The 21,843-nt window shown below is 45.5% G+C and overlaps 1 protein-coding gene across 1 annotated transcript; it reads right to left on the bottom strand.

The window, feature by feature from the left end:
• Window positions 1-1,178: 1,178 nt before the first annotated feature.
• On the bottom strand, window positions 1,179-20,545 carry srms (src-related kinase lacking C-terminal regulatory tyrosine and N-terminal myristylation sites). Its single transcript, XM_061075289.1, is given in 10 exon segments — window positions 1,179-1,378; window positions 1,783-1,939; window positions 3,102-3,210; window positions 3,212-3,251; window positions 4,758-4,916; window positions 6,024-6,171; window positions 10,054-10,220; window positions 14,144-14,265; window positions 20,166-20,413; window positions 20,447-20,545. Coding segments are annotated over 10 exon segments (1,449 nt in total).
• Between the last annotated feature and the right edge of the window lie 1,298 nt (window positions 20,546-21,843).

Here is a 21,843-nt window from a genome sequence, read left to right as displayed (position 1 = left end):
ATGTGCATATACTGAGTGATTCCTTCACCGAGGAGCAGATCCATTCATCTGTGTTTGTTGGTTTGTTGTCAGCAGAGAAACCACCGGACGGGTTCACACCAAACTGGTGGAAGGATGTTTGATGTGTCAGATCAGGAGAAGATCAGGAAGTTCTTCTTCACAAGGTTTTCATTTGTGTTCGTGTCTCAGAGAAGATCTCACGGATCTGTTTGGTCTCGGTGGAGGTTTGCACTCGACAACATTCTGGTTTCACAATGATCTGCTACACACATTCTGCTTCTTCTTCTGTGAACCTGAGACTTTGTTAAGCATCAAAACTTTTCTTTAAAGAGATTTGAAGAGTTTTCTAAAAACACATTTAAATGTTTCCACTTGAGCCAAATGATCCTTTTACAAACTTCCTGGAAGCGTCTCACTGACGTCTCAGAGAATCGTTCATCGATCTCCATGAGGACACGTGGAGGACGGATCTGTGTGATGTGTGTAGTCTTCAGTCTGAGTCCCTGTCCTCACGTCCCTGTCCTCACGTCCCTGTCCTCACGTCCTGTCCTCACGTCCCTGTCCTCACGCCTCCTGACGGATAAGAGACTGAATCCTTTAACCTCCAAGCACAAGTCAACCTGAAGGTCGGAGGAAACTCAAAGATCTCCGAAGCTGCTGGATCCGTCCTCCGGTCCTGGTGCAGGTTGGTCATCATTATTGCACATAACCTCAATTTTAGAACTGGCTTTTCAATCAGAAGACATGTGATTCGTTAAAGTCCTGACCTGTGACCTCAGATCATTTCAGTGTGTGCAGACACAGACATGGCACGTACACAAGTAATAAAACATGGTTTATAAAACACCGACGGGTAAAAAACTCAGAGCAGGATCTGCTGTGAATGTGCTGAGGAGGTGAAGCAGTGAACTCTCACACCTGAGGACTCAGTCTCCTGACTCTCAAACAGGAAGACGTCCTCATGTCCCTCTGTCTCCTGTGATGAGGTGAGAAGCTTCATCTCAGTCTCTGGTGCTCAGAGACATTTACCCTGTTGTAGACGTGTGTGGCTTTAAAAACATCCTCATGTCCGTGGTCCGTCCGTCTGTCGGGACCAGAGAGGCAGAGGACTGGCTGTGAGACCATTTACATCCTCTCATCGTCCCTTTGTCCCTCTGTGTCCCTCTGTGTCTGTCTCTCTATACCTCTATAGTCTTGAAATATATCCGTGCATAGATGGAGTCCAGCTGGCTGTGCAGGGCGTGGAAGGACGGCCTCTTGGACGGCTCGGCGGCCCAGCAGTCCATCATGATACGGTAAATGTTCTGAGGACATCGGGTGGGACAGGGCAGCCGGAACCCAGAGGACAGCAGGTCCAACACCTCCTTGTTGTTTTTCCCTGAAGCAGAAACGAACATGAGCATCAGAGGAGCTGAGCAGACACTAACCACGAGTCGAGATGTTCCATCATCTCTAAACTATAGACACTGAAACTGGGTTTAAAACAAAAGTCTGGAAAAGACCAAAGTCAGTGAGATGTGTCTCATTGTGTTTCTGTGTCTTCATCTGAGTCTCCTGCGTCCACATGAGGACGAGCAACAGGGTTTCACACTAAACATATAAGAACCAAAACTATACAGAGAATAAGAATAAAACATATTATGAATATTCTATTCTATACATATATTAATGTGTATAAAGGTATATTATACTGAGCAATGTACATACACCAGTGAGAAGCAGCAGTTTATATCGTTATCTGAATTCTGCTGAAGTGCGACAGCAGTTTATTTGATGCTCTACCTTCATAAGGCATTTTGCCACGTGACATCATCTCGTACAGTAAAACGCCAAACGACCAAACGTCTGACTTGACGGAGAAGCGCTGGTAGATCGCCGCCTCCGGCGCCGTCCAGCGAACGGGAATCTTTGTGTTCCTGCTGGCGGTGTAAACACTGTCCTGTGGAGACGGAGACAGAACCAGAGGATTCAGGAGGAACTTTAACACTCTGTCCTTCACCCGGACCCCCAGCAGCCAGCTGTCCTTCACCCGGACCCCCAGCAGCCAGCTGTCCTTCACCCGGACCCCCAGCCGCCAGCTGTCCTTCACCCGGACCCCCAGCAGCCAGCTGTCCTTCACCCGGACCCCCAGCAGCCAGCTGTCCTTCACCCGGACCCCCAGCAGCCAGCTGTCCTTCACCCGGACCCCCAGCAGCCAGCTGTCCTTCACCCGGACCCCCAGCAGCCAGCTGTCCTTCACCCAGACCCCCAGCAGCCAGCCGTCTCATCTGTCCCTGATCACCTGGGACACTAGATTCACTTTGTGATAAAACGTTTCCTCATGTCTCACATCAGATCCCTGGAGACATTCTCTCATCCCTGTTGTGTGTAAATATCAAACTGCTGCTTGTCAACAGGACATTCTGATTCTCAGGAACATCAACACGAATCCACTGTCACATCTCATGCTTCTGAAATCATTTTTATATTAATATCTCTGAGCTGAACAGATTCCATGATGTAAACACTCAGAGCTCAGGTTCCTGTTCTCTGTTGCTAACGCTCAGATTCTATCACAGGGAGGAAGTGTAGAATCCCAGAGAGCTTCTGATTGGACCCAGAACGAGTAAATGTCCCTGAATGAAGAACGAGTCATCGATGTGTTTTCATTGTTTTACAGGAAGAAAACAGAAAAAGATGTTGAGATAAATGAAGATTTAAGACCTGGAACCCGATTTTTAACATCATGTGACGCCACAAACATCCAGATTATCTACTCAATTATCTATCTAACGTTAATTTCAACAGAAACACGGTGTATAAAAAGTCACATTATTTAACTTCTTTTAAATAAGGAGACTTTAAGTAGATGGTATAAAACCGTGGAGCAGAAAGCAGCTTCATTTATTTACAGTCAATATCTTTGTATTGAGGTGATTCATGTTTAAATGTCACACAGAACATTTGAGTCGTCTCTTTCTAAACTGATAATAAAGTCCTGGAAGCTTTGTATGAAATATTTAATCATTATTTATATGATCATGAATCCCTTTCAACAGACCCTGAACCGACCGCCTCCCTCTGAAAGCCCCGCCCCCTCTGAAAGCCCCGCCCCCTCTCACCTTGATGATGCGAGCCAGGCCGAAGTCGGCCACCTTGCAGACCAGGTCGTCCCCCACAAGGACGTTCCTGGCCGCCAGGTCCCGGTGGACGATGTTCCTGTCCTCCAGTGTAGATGAGGTGAGCGGAGGTCAGCACCTGACCTTCAGCCGCTGAGGTCACACAGAGGTCAAGCAGAGTTTTACAGCCGAGCAGAGACGTGTGACACCGAGATGTTTCTTATTTAACAAAACTGCATTGAGGGAAGTGTGATCGCAGAATAAGACTCTGGAAGAATCTCAGAGCTTCTCTCATGAAGCTCCACAGAGCGACTTCACATCGACAGGAAGTGACTTCACATCGACAGGAAGTGACTTCACATCGACAGGAAGTGACTTCACATCGACAGGAAGTGACTTCACATCGACAGGAAGTGACTTCACATCGACAGGAAGTGACTTCACATCGACAGGAAGTGACTTCACACAAACTGTTGTTGTTCTTCACATCGACAGGAAGTGACTTCATATTGACAGGAAGTGACTCCACACAAACTGTTGTTGTTCTTCACATCGACAGGAAGTGACTTCACATCGACAGGAAGTGACTTCACATCGACAGGAAGTGACTTCACACAAAGTGTTGTTGTTCTTCACATCGACAGGAAGTGACTTCACATCGACAGGAAGTGACTTCACATCGACAGGAAGTGACTTCACATCGACAGGAAGTGACTTCATATCGACAGGAAGTGACTTCACACAAAGTGTTGTTGTTCTTCACATCGACAGGAAGTGACTTCACATCGACAGGAAGTGACTTCACATCGACAGGAAGTGACTTCACACAAAGTGTTGTTGTTCTTCACATCGACAGGAAGTGACTTCACATCGACAGGAAGTGACTTCACATCGACAGGAAGTGACTTCACATCGACAGGAAGGGACTTCATATCGACAGGAAGTGACTTCACACAAAGTGTTGTTGTTCTGCACATCGACAGGAAGTGACTTCACATCGACAGGAAGTGACTTCACATCGACAGGAAGTGACTTCACACAAAGTGTTGTTCTTCACATCGACAGGAAGTGACTTCACATCGACAGGAAGTGATTTCCAAGTGGAAACGTGTGAATCACAACAGAAGCAGTTCTGCTATTTTCATGTTTCACAGGAACAAGAAGAACAAGGAGAAAAGAGGATTATTGACTAAAGTAAACTTTTTAATTTCCATCTGTGTGTGAAGGCTCCGGCCGACAAGTACAGTACAGTGTAGATAAGTACAGTACAGTACACACACACACACACACACACACACACACACTCCTCGTGATTAGAGTCTTTAGCTGGAGCAACACTTCTCTGCCAGGACTCAGATTATAATTCCTTTTGCTTTGGATTGAAGTGGAAGAGATTTAACGTCATTTGACCTAAATAAGTTTTCAGAGAAATGTCTGAGTGAAGGAGTTGAAATCTGAAACCTGAGATAAGAAACATGAACCTTCTGTTCAAAAACCTCTTAAATCAACAGCAGAGAAAATAAACAATGATAACAGATTAACTGAAGGGTTGACCTTCTCTAACTGTGTGTGTGTGTGTGTGTTTGTGTGTGTGTGTGTGTTTCTGTGTGTGTCTGTGTGTGTGTGTGTGTGTGTGTCTGTGTGTGTGTGTGCACTCACAGGCGAGGTAGGACTTGAGGCTTCCTTTGCTCATGAGCTCGGTGACGATGTAGACCGGCTCTCCTCTGGAGCACATGGCGAGCAGCTGGATGAGCTTCGGGTGATGGAGGCTCTTCAGCGCCTGGACCTCCTTCACAAACTCGTCCTGCTTCGTGTCCTCTGGACGAGACGAGAGGACAAACACAAACACAAACACAAACACAAACACAAACACAAACCGGTGTTAATGTGAATTGTTTACAGACATCGTCTCCAAAATGTCCCCAAGTTACAGACTGTGATTTCAACCCCTGCATGTGTCATCGGTTGTTTCCTTCTGTCGATCACTGGAACTTGAACCAATCAGCAGTCATCAGTCCAACCAGCGTCTGAACGCACGTGGACGCTCGTGAACGCTCGTGAACGCTCGTGAACGCTCGTGCACGCTCATGAATGCTCGTGCACTCACAACCCAAACAATCCAGGAACTCTCTTCTCTCTTCTCTGTTCCTGTCATCACGTTCCTTTCCTTCCTGTCATCACTCCATCAGTTTATTTTTAGCCTCGGCCTCTGAGCTTCCTGAACCGACCACATTCTTCTTCTTCCTGTCGACAGCAGATGATCAAACTCGTTCCTGAGGAATGAATCTAAACTAACCTGTGCTGCCATGGCAACTGAATTCAGCTATGAGATGGTGACTCAGGACCAAGACATCCTGTTTCCTCTGTCACCTGAAGGGACACGCCCACGTCAGCGCTGTCACCTGAAGGGACACGCCCAAGGCAGCGCTGTCACCTGAAGGGACACGCCCAAGGCAGCGCTGTCACCTGAAGGGACACGCCCACATCAGCGCTGGCACCTGAAGGGACACGCCCACGTCAGCGGCTCCGGCAGCTCAGGGACACAATAAACATGATTGTGATTGGGGCCTTATGAGTACCCACAATGCATTCTGCTAAGAAACAACACACGTAGATTGTGTTCCATCTCCAGATACACAATCTACGTGTGTTCAGAATCCCCTGCTTAGCCCCTGGAGGCCACGCCCCTCGATGACAGCGTGAGAAGAACTCGTGAAACGCTCCAGGAAGTTTCATCTCTTTCACACTGTGAGATTGTGTCTGATGTTCTCACTGGTTTCTGATGTTCTCACTGGTTTCTCAGGGACTACTTCCTGGATGATGAGAAGCAGACCTGATGTGAGTGTGTGTGACGCAGCAGGATGGAGGTTCAGGTTCAGGTTCAGGTTCAGGTTCAGGTTCAGGTTCATGTGGGTGCAGTCTCACCTTGCTTGAGCATCTTGATGGCCACCTTCTTGTTCTCCGTGGTCCACTGCGCCTCCCACACCTCCCCGAAGTGACCTTCTCCCAGCTTCTTGTGGAGCTTGAACTCCTCTCGAGGTCGTTCCCACGGCTCCATGTCGAAGAGCTCCCGCTGCACAGAGACCAGAGAGTGAGACGACTGATGGGAACGTCCCAGTATCACAACTGGGATTTAACATCATGTAACTCAGAACCAGTGTGATTTTAAACATGATAACTGGAAACTCTCAGTTTGGCCTCATTTGAAAAGTTAATTTCCAGATGAAGTCATGTGAGAGAAGCTGATGTTGAACCGGAAGTTTCATTTTACATGTTTCTATAACTGAAGAATCCTAAACTTTGTCTCATCAGTTTAACTTCAACACAGATTCAAAGTTGGAGCTGCTCAGTTAAACACTTATTATAGTTATGTTATTATTCAAACCGCTGGGAGGAACCCAGACAAACTGGAAACTTTAATCAGGACGAAGGTGTAAAATCTGCTAAAACAGGTTTTTATTTACAATAAATTACATCATTAAAATGAAAAACCAACACATCATCTAAACATTTTCTTTCCTCAGCACTTTTCTGACTTAATGTGCTGATATTTTTCTTTAATGCTGCTTCTGACATTTTATTTAATTCTCAGAATCCTTGAAAATATCGTGAAAATCAAGTTCTTACATTTATTTGCCTCTGATGCAAAACGTGGATCAAATCTTCATTTATAGATAAATCTCATGTCACAGAATCACAGAAACATGAGAAATGATGGAAACCTTCAAGTTTAAATCATTTTTTACTATTTCAGATTCTTATTAATTTTTCTTTCCAGGTTTGATGAACGTGCAGATTTTAAATCAGCATTGTTTGATGTTAGTGAAAGAAAGAATGAAAAAAGATGAATGAACAAATTATTTCATTTATTTTCATTATTAATCAGCTGCTACAAACGATTTTCTTCTAATAATCAAGTGCTGTGATGAACATGAAATGAAATGAACAGACCAATGAAATGATTCAATACTAAAACATGATTAAAACAAATATAAAACGTATACATCACTCAGAAATAAAATAAAGTACAGATTAAAAAAATCAAAGTGTCTCTGTTTTTAATTTGCTTTAAACACACAAGAATAAATTAATTCAGATATAGCTTCTTTACTGAAGCTTCAACAAAAGTTTGTACAAAACAAACTGAAACAGATTGAAATGGAATCTGTTTCCACATCATCAGGACAAATGTGAAGATTTCTTTAATCCGTCTTATTGAAAATGTCGTCTCTTCCTTTAAAGACCTGAAAGTCTCTGATAGTTGTTTGTTGAACGGAGTGAATCTGCTGCTCGAAGCAGGAAACACAAACTGAGTCTCTTAGCTTTTTATCGAGCGTTTCTCGGTTTAATCTCCGGAAACGAGAGCGAGTCGATAAAAAGAGATTGAAAAGCCGTTAGGAGTCGTTTTAATGTCCCAACGTTAAACTGCCGGAACATTTAAAGACGTCTTAATGTCTCGTTTTCTAATTGACGACAACAGAGCTTTAAAATGTACATTTCTTAAATCACACATCATGAAATGTAAAGGTTGCACTTATAGTATAACAACAAATCTGATGTGTTAAAGTTGTGAAACAGTTTTTAGGTACAAAAATCTATGAAATAAAGGAAAATGGATGAAAATTGAAACTAAATGAAAGAACGTTGTGTAAATGTTCCTCTTGCTCTCAGCTGCTGTTTGTGTGTGTGAGTGTTTATGAGAAACAACCTAATGCACAGAACTTGTGATTTGTTTATAAACTGTGTTTGCATGATGGAAATATGAACATAGCTACAGCACGTGTGTGAAATGAGATCAACACATGAAGCAGAAGTCACGTTTCCATCTTGCTGCTGCTTCTTCTTCTTCTCCATCTGTGACTCAGTGGACGCAGTGTCTGTCTCAACGTCTCACGGCTTCATGTCTCCTGCAGCATGTCTCATGTCCTCCTCTCCTTCCACTTCCTGCTCCTCCCACTTCCTGTCACAGTTTCTAAAGTCCCCTCCGCTCCTCAGAGCCTCCTCCTCAGAGCTGCAGCCTGGACGCTGAAGTGATCGATCGTTTCACACGTGGACGTTCAGAGTTTTCTCTTTTCTTTGAGGGGAATTCGACTTTTTAAAAACCGTGATCATCTCCACACGTGCAAATGTTCCCAAAAGATTCAATGAACCAATGAAAAGACTCGGGAGCGACGCTGCTCTAGAGACTCGTCGGATTCAGAGAGAATCAATGACAAATTAAATAGAAGGAAAACCAGCTCCAGTCACGGCTTCTCTCCATGAACCAGCTCCTCAGATTTACATTTACACTGTTTTGAAAATCTGTTGTGTGTTTGATTTAAAACCAGAGAAATCAACGCTGAAGCTGTAATTATAATATAGATTCTGAGTTTCATGCATCCAAGTTATTAGAAAGTGACCTGATCTTAATATAATGGAATCATTCAGACAAACATATCAAAGTAAAACACACAATAAAGTAAAATACGTTATTTAGGTCTCAGAGGAACATAAGGGCTTCGTTTGTTTTCTTTGAGTTTGGTTCTGAACATGTGCTAATTCTGTGTGTGTTCACTTGTGTTTGTGTGTGTGTGTCTGTGTGTGTGTTGATTGTGTGTGTCTCTGCCTCAGTGTGTCCGTGGCCTCGGACTCAGAGCCTCCGCTGGAAGGGAAGAGAGAAGACGGAGGAATCACTGAGCGACTCTGATTCAGAAGAAGAAGAGTTTTCATCTTTTGTTCATCTTTCTCATTTTCTAAATGTTGTGTGAAACCCTCGTGTGCGTTTGTGAAGCGACTCAGAAACCTTGTGTTGGAGGAGAAACCTCGGGGGGGCTCGAGCTGAGGAGGGGGGGGGGTTAATGTGGAGCTGCAGAGATGGAGCATGTCATTACTGCACGGGACTTTATTCTAAAACTGGGCCAAACATTTTATTCTCTGCTTAATTAACCTGGATAATTTTACATATTTGCCTCTTGGTTTATATTTATGAACAATAAGCTGAAAAAGATTAATTTCCTGCTTCAACAATAGAAGGAAAAATTCAAGAGCTTTTCGGATTCAGAGAAAAAGCTGCTCGAACTAAGATGAAATGAAAAACTGGAGCTTTTGTTTTGTGAATATGGAATTATTATTATTATTATTATTAGAGACTGTGAACCAGAAGCTGTCGAGTCTTTATCATCTGCTCGTTTTTAATTAGAATTAATACAAAGATGATTTCTGCTTGTGAACGTCTCCGAGCTGAAGCTGCAGATTCTTCAGATATGAAGTGAATATTTATACTAGAACCCGTTTTACACATGTTAATGAAAGCACCGGTGATATTATTGATATTTATTATCAACCTATGACACTGATCAGTCTCCACCCAGACAGAGTCCATGTTTGCAGTAGTTAACTAATAGGATCAGTCTTTATATAATATTTATCTTATATTCACAGTATATAAAACTGTATTCATCACTTTACTGTAACTTGGGAATGATTTTACAATATAAAAGTGTTTGTACTTTGACTCATCTGCAGGGATCAATAAAGTTATTACCATGTGATGCAGTGAACAGTCACATGTCCAGTGCACGTGGGCGTGTGCGTCTGCACTTTAGACACAATAAACTGAATATTGACTTTTATAAGCATCATGTGTAATATGACTCAGCGTTTCTGTGAGTTACATGATTTCTTGAACTTTTAACTTTGTGAGGAGAAGTTTGGTTTTTGTGGAGATTGATTTAAATTAGATGTTTCTCGTGGACCTCATGAATCTGAAGCAGATCCCACTGGACTCTGCAGAGATCTACTTCTGTCAGATGTTCACGGACGTTGATGATTGATGATAATCGGGCGTGTAGATATTTATGGATCCAGATAATAATCTGGATCTGACTCAGTTGTGTCTGTTGTGAACCTGGAGCTAACCCCTGAGAGCAGATGATGGATTCAGAGGAACCTGGAGTGTCAGTGTGGGTCCTCCTACCTGCTGGGCACACGGCTCCTGCAGCAGCACCCCCAGGCTGCGTGGGTTCTTCTGGTAGTAGGAGATGAGCTCGCCCAGCGTGGCGAAGGAGATCTTATCAGAGACGAAGTACGCTCCGATGGTGGAGCGCTGGATCCTGAAGTGGTAGACCTTCCCCTCGCTGCGAGCTGCAGGACACAGAGGAGCACACAGCATCATCCACACGTCCACAAGAAGAAGAAGAAGAAGGTTCACGTATCAACAGCAGCTCTAATGGGATTTAAGACTGAACATCACAAGGTCTCAGGACGTTTCAGGACCGGAGGGGAAATCAGAAACTAAGAAATGAAGTGATAACGTGTGAAAAGAAGGAAACGTCCTTTTTAAACCTCATCATAGTTGTTTCATGAAACAGTTACAGGAAGGGAGGGGGGAGAGAGAGAGAGAGAGAGAGACAGATACATAAAGAGAGAGAGATAGACAGATACAGAGTTATAAAGAGAGAGAGACAGATATAAAGAGAGAGAGAGACAGATACAGAGTTATAAAGAGAGAGAGAGAGAGAGACAGATACAAAAAGAGAGAGAGAGAGAGACAGATACAGAGATATAAAGAGAGAGAGACAGATGTAAAGAGAGGGAGAGAGAGAGACATAAAGAGAGAGAGAGAGACAGATACAGAGTTATAAAGAGAGAGAGACAGATATAAAGAGAGAGAGATAGACAGATACAGAGATATAAAGAGAGAAAGAGAGAGAGACAGATACAAAGAGAGAGAGAGAGAGACAGATACAGAGTGCTAAAGAGAGAGAGAGATAAAAAGAGAGAGACAGAGATGTTTGTTATTGAGTCATAAACAGAGTAAAGGAAGGTGTGGTCTGTTCCGCCTTCACACGCCTGCACGTAACCATGCATATTTTGGGGGTGGGGGGTGGGGGGGTGTGTGTGAAGCCAGAGGCTGAAAAGAGGAGGAAGGACAAAGTGAAGAGGAAGGTGAGCTGCAGGTGATGAAGGGTAACAACAGAGGAAGAGGAGGAGTCTGAGGAGCAAGACACTGGATCATCAACTCACTGGGAGGAGCTAAACAAACTCTGGAGCTTCTTCTCTAAACGCTTGCACTCGAAACCCTGCGCTCACACTCTCCAGCCCCCCCGCCTGCTTCCATAGACCTCACACTCTCCAGCCCCCCCGCCTGCTTCCACAGACTCCACCCATCTCCCACTGAGCTGCAGCAGCTCCGTCAGCTTCCTGCAATGTGTGGTCAAACTGATGAAGAGGTTTATTAGTTTGCACTGAACCGTTATTAAGTGTGTGTAAAAGATAAATGTACGTCTTTTAAATCATGTGTTTTACAAGCTTTTATTGTGGTGAGTGCAGCAGTGATAAGTTATTATCTCTAAGATATGTCTCTTCTCTTTTCAAGCTTAGAGAAGGAAAAGTTCTTATTTGAAAGTTGGATGTTAAAACAAACAAAGGAAGGAGACACAGGACAAATGTCCCAATGACTCAACGGCTTGTTTATGGTTTAATTTATCAAAGTGTCTGAAGGTCATCGGGTCATCGGGAGTAAAAAGTGATTTTTATTATGTTCAGGAAGACTTCAGCTTTTTAGGGAAATGACTCATGTCTGTGTTTCTCTGAAGAAGAGGACGAAACCTCATTCAGAGACAAGAGAGCGTCAGAATGTTTTATAATAAAGACTGGAAACACCACTCCCCCCCCCCCCATCTTATCCTCTGTTCATCACAGAGAGACATGTGAGACATGTGAGAACCACAGGAGACACCCCCCCCCCCCCCCCATAATGTGACAACAAACCAGCAAACTGTCAGAAAGCCCTTTGTGTAAAAGTCTTTGTTTTTAAAACTGTCATCTGATTTTATCTGATTTCAACTGAACGTTTATCATATAAAAGTAAAAACACATTATACAGACTAAATCCTTAAGTTTTCATTAATGTAACCATGACAACAGCAGCAGCTTTTAACAACCTGATCTGAGACATGAGCCAGAAACACATGGTGATGTATAATATATTATATAATATATATACATATACAGATACCTGTATAAACCTCCCATTGAGATCTGAGATCAGTTCAGAGTCACTAACAAACACCAGATATCATTTTAAACTCTTTTTGAATCAGCCTGCAGATCTTCACTCAGCCTCTGAGACTGAAGATCTCTGAAATCCTTTATCTCTATCATAAGATTAAAGAAAGACTAAATAATGAATCTGTATATTAATGTCGCTGTGACACAAATCTACATTAATAAAACAGAACACGTGGAAGTGCACTTATCTTCTCCTTGTCCTCATCTTATACGAGTGAAGCTCTCAGACAAAAGAAATCCTTCAAGTGAAAGTGAAGAAGATAAAAGAATGAAATCAGTTTGTGTTTTAGAGATGAAGCTGAGAGACGACCTCCAACATGGCGCCCGAGGGCAGAGCGTCCCCTGGCGTCCTCTGCAGCGAGGGACGGAGATCAGGTGGCTGGAGACAGACAGGAGGGGGGGGTGATGGAGGGAGGAGGGGAGGAGGAGCGGGGGGGGAACAGCACATGGTGAAGAGCGACTCAGAGAAGGAGAAGAGGCGGAGACCTCCAGCCGAGCGTTGGAGGGAAACTGCAGCGTCACGTGTTTCCTGAAGTCGCTGAGCTCAGCAGATTCTCTGCTGCTGCAAAATATGATTCATATTTCATACGCTCAGATTCATCTCTTTATTCCTCTTTACCGACTTGTTTGCTTTCTCAGATCGTTTTCACTTTAATATTCCCCTTCAGTATGTTATTACTCTACCTCTGCATGACAGCGTTTCCTCACTTCCTGTTAATATTGTGCAGGTATGGAGGTTTTATTATTATTGTTTTATTCTGTAAATCACTTTGTTAAATTTTTTTGTATGAACAGTTCTGTAAAAATGTCATTAAATTATTTAAAATCAAATTGGGTTAAATAAATAATCTGGCTCTGCTTATTCAGTCAAGATGTTCCAGAGAAATATATGATTTGTAAATGAGGTTTTAGTTTTTGTTAAACTTTTAGACAAACCTGGTTTCATTTATGTTTGAAAATTAAATCCTCCATTAAATCCTCAGAAACAAAAGACAAACAAAAGACAAGAGGGAATTTAAAAAGAGGAAAGAAAGAAAGAAGATAAAGAAAAGGAATGAGAGGGAAAGAGAGAGGGAAGCAGGTGTGAAGGAGCTGGTGAGGATACATGATGGATGAATGGATGAGTGGATGAGTGGATGAGGGGATGAGTGGATGAGTGGATGAGTGGATGAGGGGATGAATGGATGAACGGATAAGTGGATGAATGAATGAATGGATGAATGGATGAAGGGATGAATGGATGAATGAATGAGTGGATGAATGAATGAATGGATGAAGGGATGAAGGGATGAATGAATGAGTGGATGAAGGGATGAGGGGATGAATGGATGAAGGGATGAGTGGATGAGTGGATGAGGGGATGAATGGATGAATGGATGAACGGATAAGTGGATGAATGAATGAATGGATGAAGGGATGAATGAATGAGTGGATGAATGAATGAATGGATGAACGGATAAGTGGATGAATGAATGAATGGATGAATGAATGAGTGGATGAATGAATGGATGAAGGGATGAATGAATGAGTGGATGAAGGGATGAGGGGATGAATGGATGAATGGATGAAGGGATGAGTGGATGAGTGGATGAGGGGATGAATGGATGAATGGATGAACGGATAAGTGGATGAATGAATGAATGGATGAAGGGATGAATGGATGAATGAATGAGTGGATGAATGAATGAATGAACGGATAAGTGGATGAATGAATGAATGAATGGATGAATGAATGAGTGGATGAATGAATGGATGAAGGGATGAATGAATGAGTGGATGAAGGGATGAGTGGATGAATGGATGAATGGATGAACGGATGAGTGGATGAACGGATAAGTGGATGAATGAATGAATGGATGAGGGGATGAATGGATGAGGTGATGAGGTGATGAATGGATGAATGGATGAGGTGATGAACGGATGAAAGGATGAAGGGATGAATGGATGAACGGATGAAGGGATGAAGGGATGAAGGGATGAATGCTGTCTCTTACCGGAGATGGTGTACTCGTCGCTGTGACTCTCACTGATGCGAACGAGGAAGGAGCCATCTTTGTTTTGGGCAGCCAGAAGCAGCTTCTCAGCTTTCACTCGGTTTATGTTCCCATAGTACCACCTGGGGGGGGGGGGGGGGGGGAGAGAACCACATGGAGGTGAATTACACACACACATAAACACACACAAACACACACAGAGTGAAGAATGTAAACAATGCACACACACAAAAATACACTTACACAACTTCAATAACTGGTCGAGTCAGTTACAGTGAACACAGGATCTGACCTGAGACCTGCTGCTGTACAGTGGTTCCACTTAGTGAACAAGTGCTGTACAGTGAGTGTGTGTGTGTCTGTGTGTGTGTGTGTGTGTGTGTGTGTTGGCTCACACTCGACACAGTGACCTGTATTTACTCATTAGGGCGGGTCTGATCTCACACTCAGGTTTCACTGAAACTAACAACAAGCTGCTCTCAAGAAAGATTAGAGAGTAAAACTCCAGAGTCAGACATTCAGAGGAGAGTGGACCCAGTGGACTGTCTCCTGGACACGTCCCTGTGCGTCTGTGTTAGACCTGAGGGACAGACGTGCCTCACAGATGCTTCTCATCCAGGTCGGAGAGGATCTGATGAAGTGTCCACGTTAAGGAGCTCAGAGTCCTCAGACGTCCCAAGTGGAGCTCACACCTCCTTCCACCGAGTCACTAACTGACCAGCTGACTCACAGACTGAGGTGAAAACATAACCTCCCTGAACAAGCCCATGAGAGAACTCAGTTTCTGAGACAAACAGCTGAGATATTAATAACTCTGGAGATGTTCCTGTGATCCTGGTGAAACAGATTTGACTGGAGGATGAAACCTGAAGCTCGTCTCCTGTGTCTCTGACGACAGGGACACGAGGACTCTGCTCAGCACGGGGAGAGGACACGGTGAAGTCAACCTCGCAGAGACGGAGACAGCTCGGCTGACACATGACGAGTCCCCGTGGACAGGATGAATAATGGACGAGCTGCAGCTGCAGAGCGGAGAACCCCCCCCCCCCCTGCCTCTCGTTCAGCTCCGGGCCTTCAGGCTCTGGAGCTTCAGGGAGGAAAGTTACATCTGATCCAGGAGACACTGGGTGAGAAGAAGGACACACAACCAGTCACACCCATGGTCAATGTCTCCAATCAACACGTCTCCATGTATGTTGATGCAGGTGTGAGGAACACGCAGAGAACATGTGAACTCCAAGATCCCAGTGAACCGGGATTCAAACCAGCAACCTCCTAGTGTGAGGCGACACCACAAACTGGATCTCACCACAAAACCACGACAAACTGGATCTCACCACAAAACCACGACAAACTGAATCTCACCACAAATTGGATCTCACCACAAAACCACGACAAACTGGATCTCACCACAAAACCACCACAAACTGGATCTCACCTCAAAACCACGACAAACTGAATCTCACCACAAAACCACAACAAACTGAATCTCACCACAAAACCACAACAAACTGAATCTCACCACAAAACCACCACAAACTGGATCTCACCACAAAACCACAACAAACTGGATCTCACCACAACAAACTGAATCTCACCACAAAACCACCACAAACTGGATCTCATCACAAAACCACGACAAACTGAATCTCGCCACAAAACCACCACAAACTGGATCTCACCACAAAACCACAACAAACTGGATCTCACCACAAAACCACAACAAACTGGATCTCACCACAAAACCACGACAAACTGGATCTCACCACAAAACCACAACAAGCTGAATCTCACCACAAAACCACAACAAACTGAATCTCACCACAAAACCACGACAAACTGGATCTCACCACAAAACCACAACAAACTGAATCTCACCACAAAACCACGACAAACTGAATCTCACCACAAAACCACAACAAACTGGATCTCACCACAAAACCACAACAAACTGAATCTCACCACAAAACCACGACAAACTAAATCTCACCACAAAACCTTGACAAACTGAATCTCACCACAAAACCACCACAAACTGGATCTCACCACAAAACCACAACAAACTGGATCTCACCACAACAAACTGAATCTCACCACAAAACCACCACAAACTGGATCTCATCACAAAACCACGACAAACTGAATCTCGCCACAAAACCACCACAAACTGGATCTCACCACAAAACCACAACAAACTGGATCTCACCACAAAACCACAACAAACTGGATCTCACCACAAAACCACGACAAACTGGATCTCACCACAAAACCACAACAAGCTGAATCTCACCACAAAACCACAACAAACTGAATCTCACCACAAAACCACGACAAACTGGATCTCACCACAAAACCACAACAAACTGAATCTCACCACAAAACCACGACAAACTGAATCTCACCACAAAACCACAACAAACTGGATCTCACCACAAAACCACAACAAACTGAATCTCACCACAAAACCACGACAAACTAAATCTCACCACAAAACCTTGACAAACTGGATCTCACCACAAAACCACAACAAACTGAATCTCACCACAAAACCACAACAAACTAAATGTCACCACAAAACCACGACAAACTGGATCTCACCACAAACTGGATCTCACCACAAACTGGATCTCACCACAAAACCACGACAAACTGAATCTCACCACAAAACCACGACAACCTGGATCTCACCACAAAACCACCACAAACTGAATCTCACTACAAAACCACGACAAACTGAATGTCACCACAAAACCACGACAAACTGAATCTCACCACAAAACCACGACAAACTGAATCTCACCACAAATTGGATCTCACCACAAAACCACGACAAACTGGATCTCACCACAAAACCACCACAAACTGGATCTCACCTCAAAACCACGACAAACTGAATCTCACCACAAAACCACAACAAACTGAATCTCACCACAAAACCACAACAAACTGAATCTCACCACAAAACCACCACAAACTGGATCTCACCACAAAACCACAACAAACTGGATCTCACCACAACAAACTGAATCTCACCACAAAACCACCACAAACTGGATCTCATCACAAAACCACGACAAACTGAATCTCGCCACAAAACCACCACAAACTGGATCTCACCACAAAACCACAACAAACTGGATCTCACCACAAAACCACAACAAACTGGATCTCACCACAAAACCACGACAAACTGGATCTCACCACAAAACCACAACAAGCTGAATCTCACCACAAAACCACAACAAACTGAATCTCACCACAAAACCACGACAAACTGGATCTCACCACAAAACCACAACAAACTGAATCTCACCACAAAACCACGACAAACTGAATCTCACCACAAAACCACAACAAACTGGATCTCACCACAAAACCACAACAAACTGAATCTCACCACAAAACCACGACAAACTAAATCTCACCACAAAACCTTGACAAACTGGATCTCACCACAAAACCACAACAAACTGAATCTCACCACAAAACCACAACAAACTAAATGTCACCACAAAACCACGACAAACTGGATCTCACCACAAACTGGATCTCACCACAAACTGGATCTCACCACAAAACCACGACAAACTGAATCTCACCACAAAACCACGACAACCTGGATCTCACCACAAACTGAATCTCACTACAAAACCACGACAAACTGAATGTCACCACAAAACCACGACAAACTGAATCTCACCACAAAACCACGACAAACTGAATCTCACCACAAAACCACAACAAGCTGGATCTCACCACAAACTGAATCTCACCACAAAACCACGACAAACTGGATCTCACCACAAACTGAATCTCACCACAAAACCACGACAAACTGGATCTCACCACAAACTGGATCTCACCACAAAACCACGACAAACTGAATCTCACCACAAAACCACGACAAACTGAATCTCACCACAAAACCACCACAAACTGGATCTCACCACAAAACCACGACAAACTGAATCTCACCACAAAACCACGACAAACTGACTCTCACCACAAAACCACGACAAACTGAATCTCACCACAAAACCACCACAAACTGGATCTCACCACAAAACCACGACAAACTGAATCTCACCACAAAACCACGACAAACTGAATCTCACCACAAAACCACCACAAACTGGATCTCACCACAAAACCACGACAAACTGAATCTCACCACAAAACCACGACAAACTGAATCTCACCACAAAACCACCACAAACTGGATCTCACCACAAAACCACGACAAACTGAATCTCACCACAAAACCACGACAAACTGACTCTCACCACAAAACCACGACAAACTGAATCTCACCACAAAACCACGACAAACTGGATCTCACCACAAAACCACGACAAACTGGATCTCACCACAAAACCACGACAAACTGGATCTCACCACAAAACCACGACAAACTGGATCTCACCATAAAACCACGACAAACTGAATCTCACCACAAAACCACGACAAACTAAATGTCACCACAAAACCACCACAAACCGGATCTCACCACAAAACCACGACAAACTGGATCTCACCACAAAACCACCACAAACTGGTTTTGTGGATCTCACCACAAAACCACGACAACCTGGATCTCACCACAAAACCACGACAAACTGAATCTCACCACAAAACCACGAGATCACAGGAACTCCTCAACGTTAACACAGGATCTTAGTCACCAAGTCGATTCACAGATTATCACTTTGACAACTAATGAACGATTTAAAGGTTCAGTGTGAAAACTTCATGATAAATCTTATTTTCCATTTCTTCCTCTTAACGCTTCACTCTGGAACTTGAAGATGTTTTATGAAAATTAATCTAAAACCTCAGGAGCCTCTAGTGTTGTTCTCTTTGTCTTCTGTGATAATTAATTGTGTAAACACGTGAGCATGTGATCAGGTGCTGTGGGACTTTTCACTGAAAGAGTCCAGATGGAATCATGAGGCTCGTCCTGTTGATATGAGAAGATTCAAATATCTGTGGAGCTGGAACCAGTGATTTATTATTTTCCTTCTCTATGATGTCATTAAATAAATTCAATGCACCACAGAATCCAGACAGGACCATGTGACGCTCTGTCCTCAGGATCAGAACTCGGCCTCAATGTGATACAAGTTCAATTAATATAAAACTGGAGCAAAGATCTAATTTGTCTTCTGCTACTCAGATTAATATTAGAATTCTCGGTTCTGAGAAAAGACTCAAATGATCGTTGAGCTGCAGATTCAGATTCAGATTCAGATTCAGATTCAGAATCTCATCACTTAGCTTTTATTCTTCTGTCAGTTTTCAGTGAGCAAGGACCTGAAGGATCCAGAATCCAAAACACAGCAGAGGACCAATGATCAGGTTCCAACAGTTTCCCACATTGTAGACCAGAAGGTTGCACCTGACCCACACTAACCTAACCCACATTAACCTAACCCACATTAACCTAACCCACATTAACCTAACCCAGACTAACCTGACCCAGACTTACCTGACCCACATTAACCTAACCCAGACTAACCTGACCCAGATTAGCCTAACCAGCACTAACCTGAACTAACTCAGATACAGATCAAGATCAGATCTAAATGGTTCAGCTGGACACTGGTCCGGACCAGGTGGACCCTGACCAGGTGGATCTGGACCATGTGGATCCGGACCAGATGGATTCGGACCAGGTGGACCCGGGTCAGGTGGATCCACACCAGGTGGATTCGGACCATGTGGATCCGGACCAGGTGGACCCGGGTCAGGTGGATCAACACCAGGTGAACCCTGACCAGTGGACCCGGACCAGATGGATCCGGACCAGGTGGATCCACACCAGGTGGACCCGGACCATGTGGATCCGGACCAGGTGGACCCGGGTCAGGTGGATCCACACCAGGTGGATTCGGACCATGTGGATCCGGACCAGGTGGACCCGGGTCAGGTGGATCAACACCAGGTGAACCCTGACCAGTGGACCCGGACCAGGTGGACCCACACAAGGTGGACCCGGACCAGGTGGACCAGTGGACCCACTCACTTGTGCTTGGCGAACTCGTCCTGCAGCAGCGCCAGGTAGTTGGCCGGGACCAGGCCGGACTCCAGGGACCCGGTGAGCTTCTTGGCCAGCACGTAGTCCCCCCGGGTCTCCAGGACCGACAGCTTGTCCCCCTCCTTCACCGTCAGCTCGTCCTCGCTCCGGGCCACGAAGTCGAACAGGGCCGCGTACAGCTGCACGGGCCGCTTCCGGGGCGCCGGGGCCCGGATGTCCCCGGACACGGTGCGGAGCTCCGCGGCCCCGGCGCCCGGGTTCGAGATCACATGGTCCTGGTTCGGCACGTTCGGGTAGCGGCAGTCGGGCCAGATCCAGGTCCAGAGCCGGCCGAGGCACGGCATGCAGGCCCGGCAGCAGCCCTCCATCCCGGGACTCGGTCAGACGCGATCAGACTCGATCAGGTCCCGGTCTCTCCCCGGTCTCAACCCGGTCTCCAGGCTCCGGTTTCTCCGCTGCTCGCTGCTCCAGGTCCCGGTGCAGCTCCGGTCTCTCCCCGGTCTCTCCCGGGCTGCAGCTCCGGTCTCACCCCGGTCTCTCGCTGATCCCGGTCCCGCGGTCTCTCCGGTGCCTGAGGTCTCAGTCTCTGTGTCTCCACCCGGTCTCTCGCTGCTCCAGGTCCCGCTGCAGCTCCGGTCTCTCCCCGGTCTCTCCTCGGTCTGTCCCCGGCTCCAGGTCCCGGTCTGTCCCTGGTCTCTCGCTGCTCCAGGTCCCGGTCTCTCTGTGCTCCAGGTCCCGGTCTCTCTGTGCTCCAGGTCCCGGTCTCTCTGTGCTCCAGGTCCCGGTCTCTCGCTTCTCCAGGTCCCGGTCTCTCTGTGCTCCCGGTCCCGGTCTCTCTGTGCTCCAGGTCCCGGTCCCGCGGTCTCTCCGGTGCCTGAGGTCTCTGTCTCCGTGTCTCTACCCGCACACATGACGCTGCGCCCGCGGCTCGGAGGATCCGGACCAACCGGTCTGCCGGGTGCAGGTCTGGGTGCAGGTCTGCCGGGAGGTGGACTCGGAGGCTGCGGGAATGCGGAAGCGGGAGAGGAGGCGATCCGGGTCGAGTCGGTTCCCTGCGGGGACTCGACCCGAGAGGAACCCGCAGGGCGAGCGCATGTTCCCGCAGGAGTCCACCGATCATCCACCGGTGATCCACCGATCATCCACCGGTGATCCACCGGAACCGGGCGAGGATCAGAACCACCTTGGCCCCGGGATCAGGTGCGAGAGAAGGTGAAGCGGCTCCGTGCGTAAAGTTCAGGTCCGGAGCTCAGCGCGCACACGCACACGCACGCACCTGCGCACTGATACAAATAACGAAATGTATCTTTGTAGCAAAACACTTTCTTTACGGAACAGTTTGTCACAGCTACAATCAACGTCATACATTAACATTTTTCTCATAGGTCAGGTTAAAACTGTGACTTGATAGATGGGAGGAAGAGAGAGAGAGACAGGGAGGATAGGAAGGGTAAAGAGAGAGAGAAAGAGAGAGAGAGAGAGAGAGAGAGAGAGAGAGAGAGAGAGAGAGAGAGAGAGAGAGAGAGAGAGAGAGAGAGAGATAATAGGATGGGTAAAGAGAGAGAGAGAGAGAGAGAGAGACAGGGAGGATAGGAAGGGTAAAGAGAGAGAGAGAGAGAGAGAGAGAGAGAGATAATAGGATGGGTAAAGAGAGAGAGAGAGAGAG

Source organism: Limanda limanda, chromosome 7 (assembly GCF_963576545.1).
Source record: "Limanda limanda chromosome 7, fLimLim1.1, whole genome shotgun sequence".
Taxonomy (NCBI): Eukaryota; Metazoa; Chordata; class Actinopteri; order Pleuronectiformes; family Pleuronectidae; genus Limanda; species Limanda limanda.
This window is presented reverse-complemented; position numbering and strand designations above follow the sequence as displayed.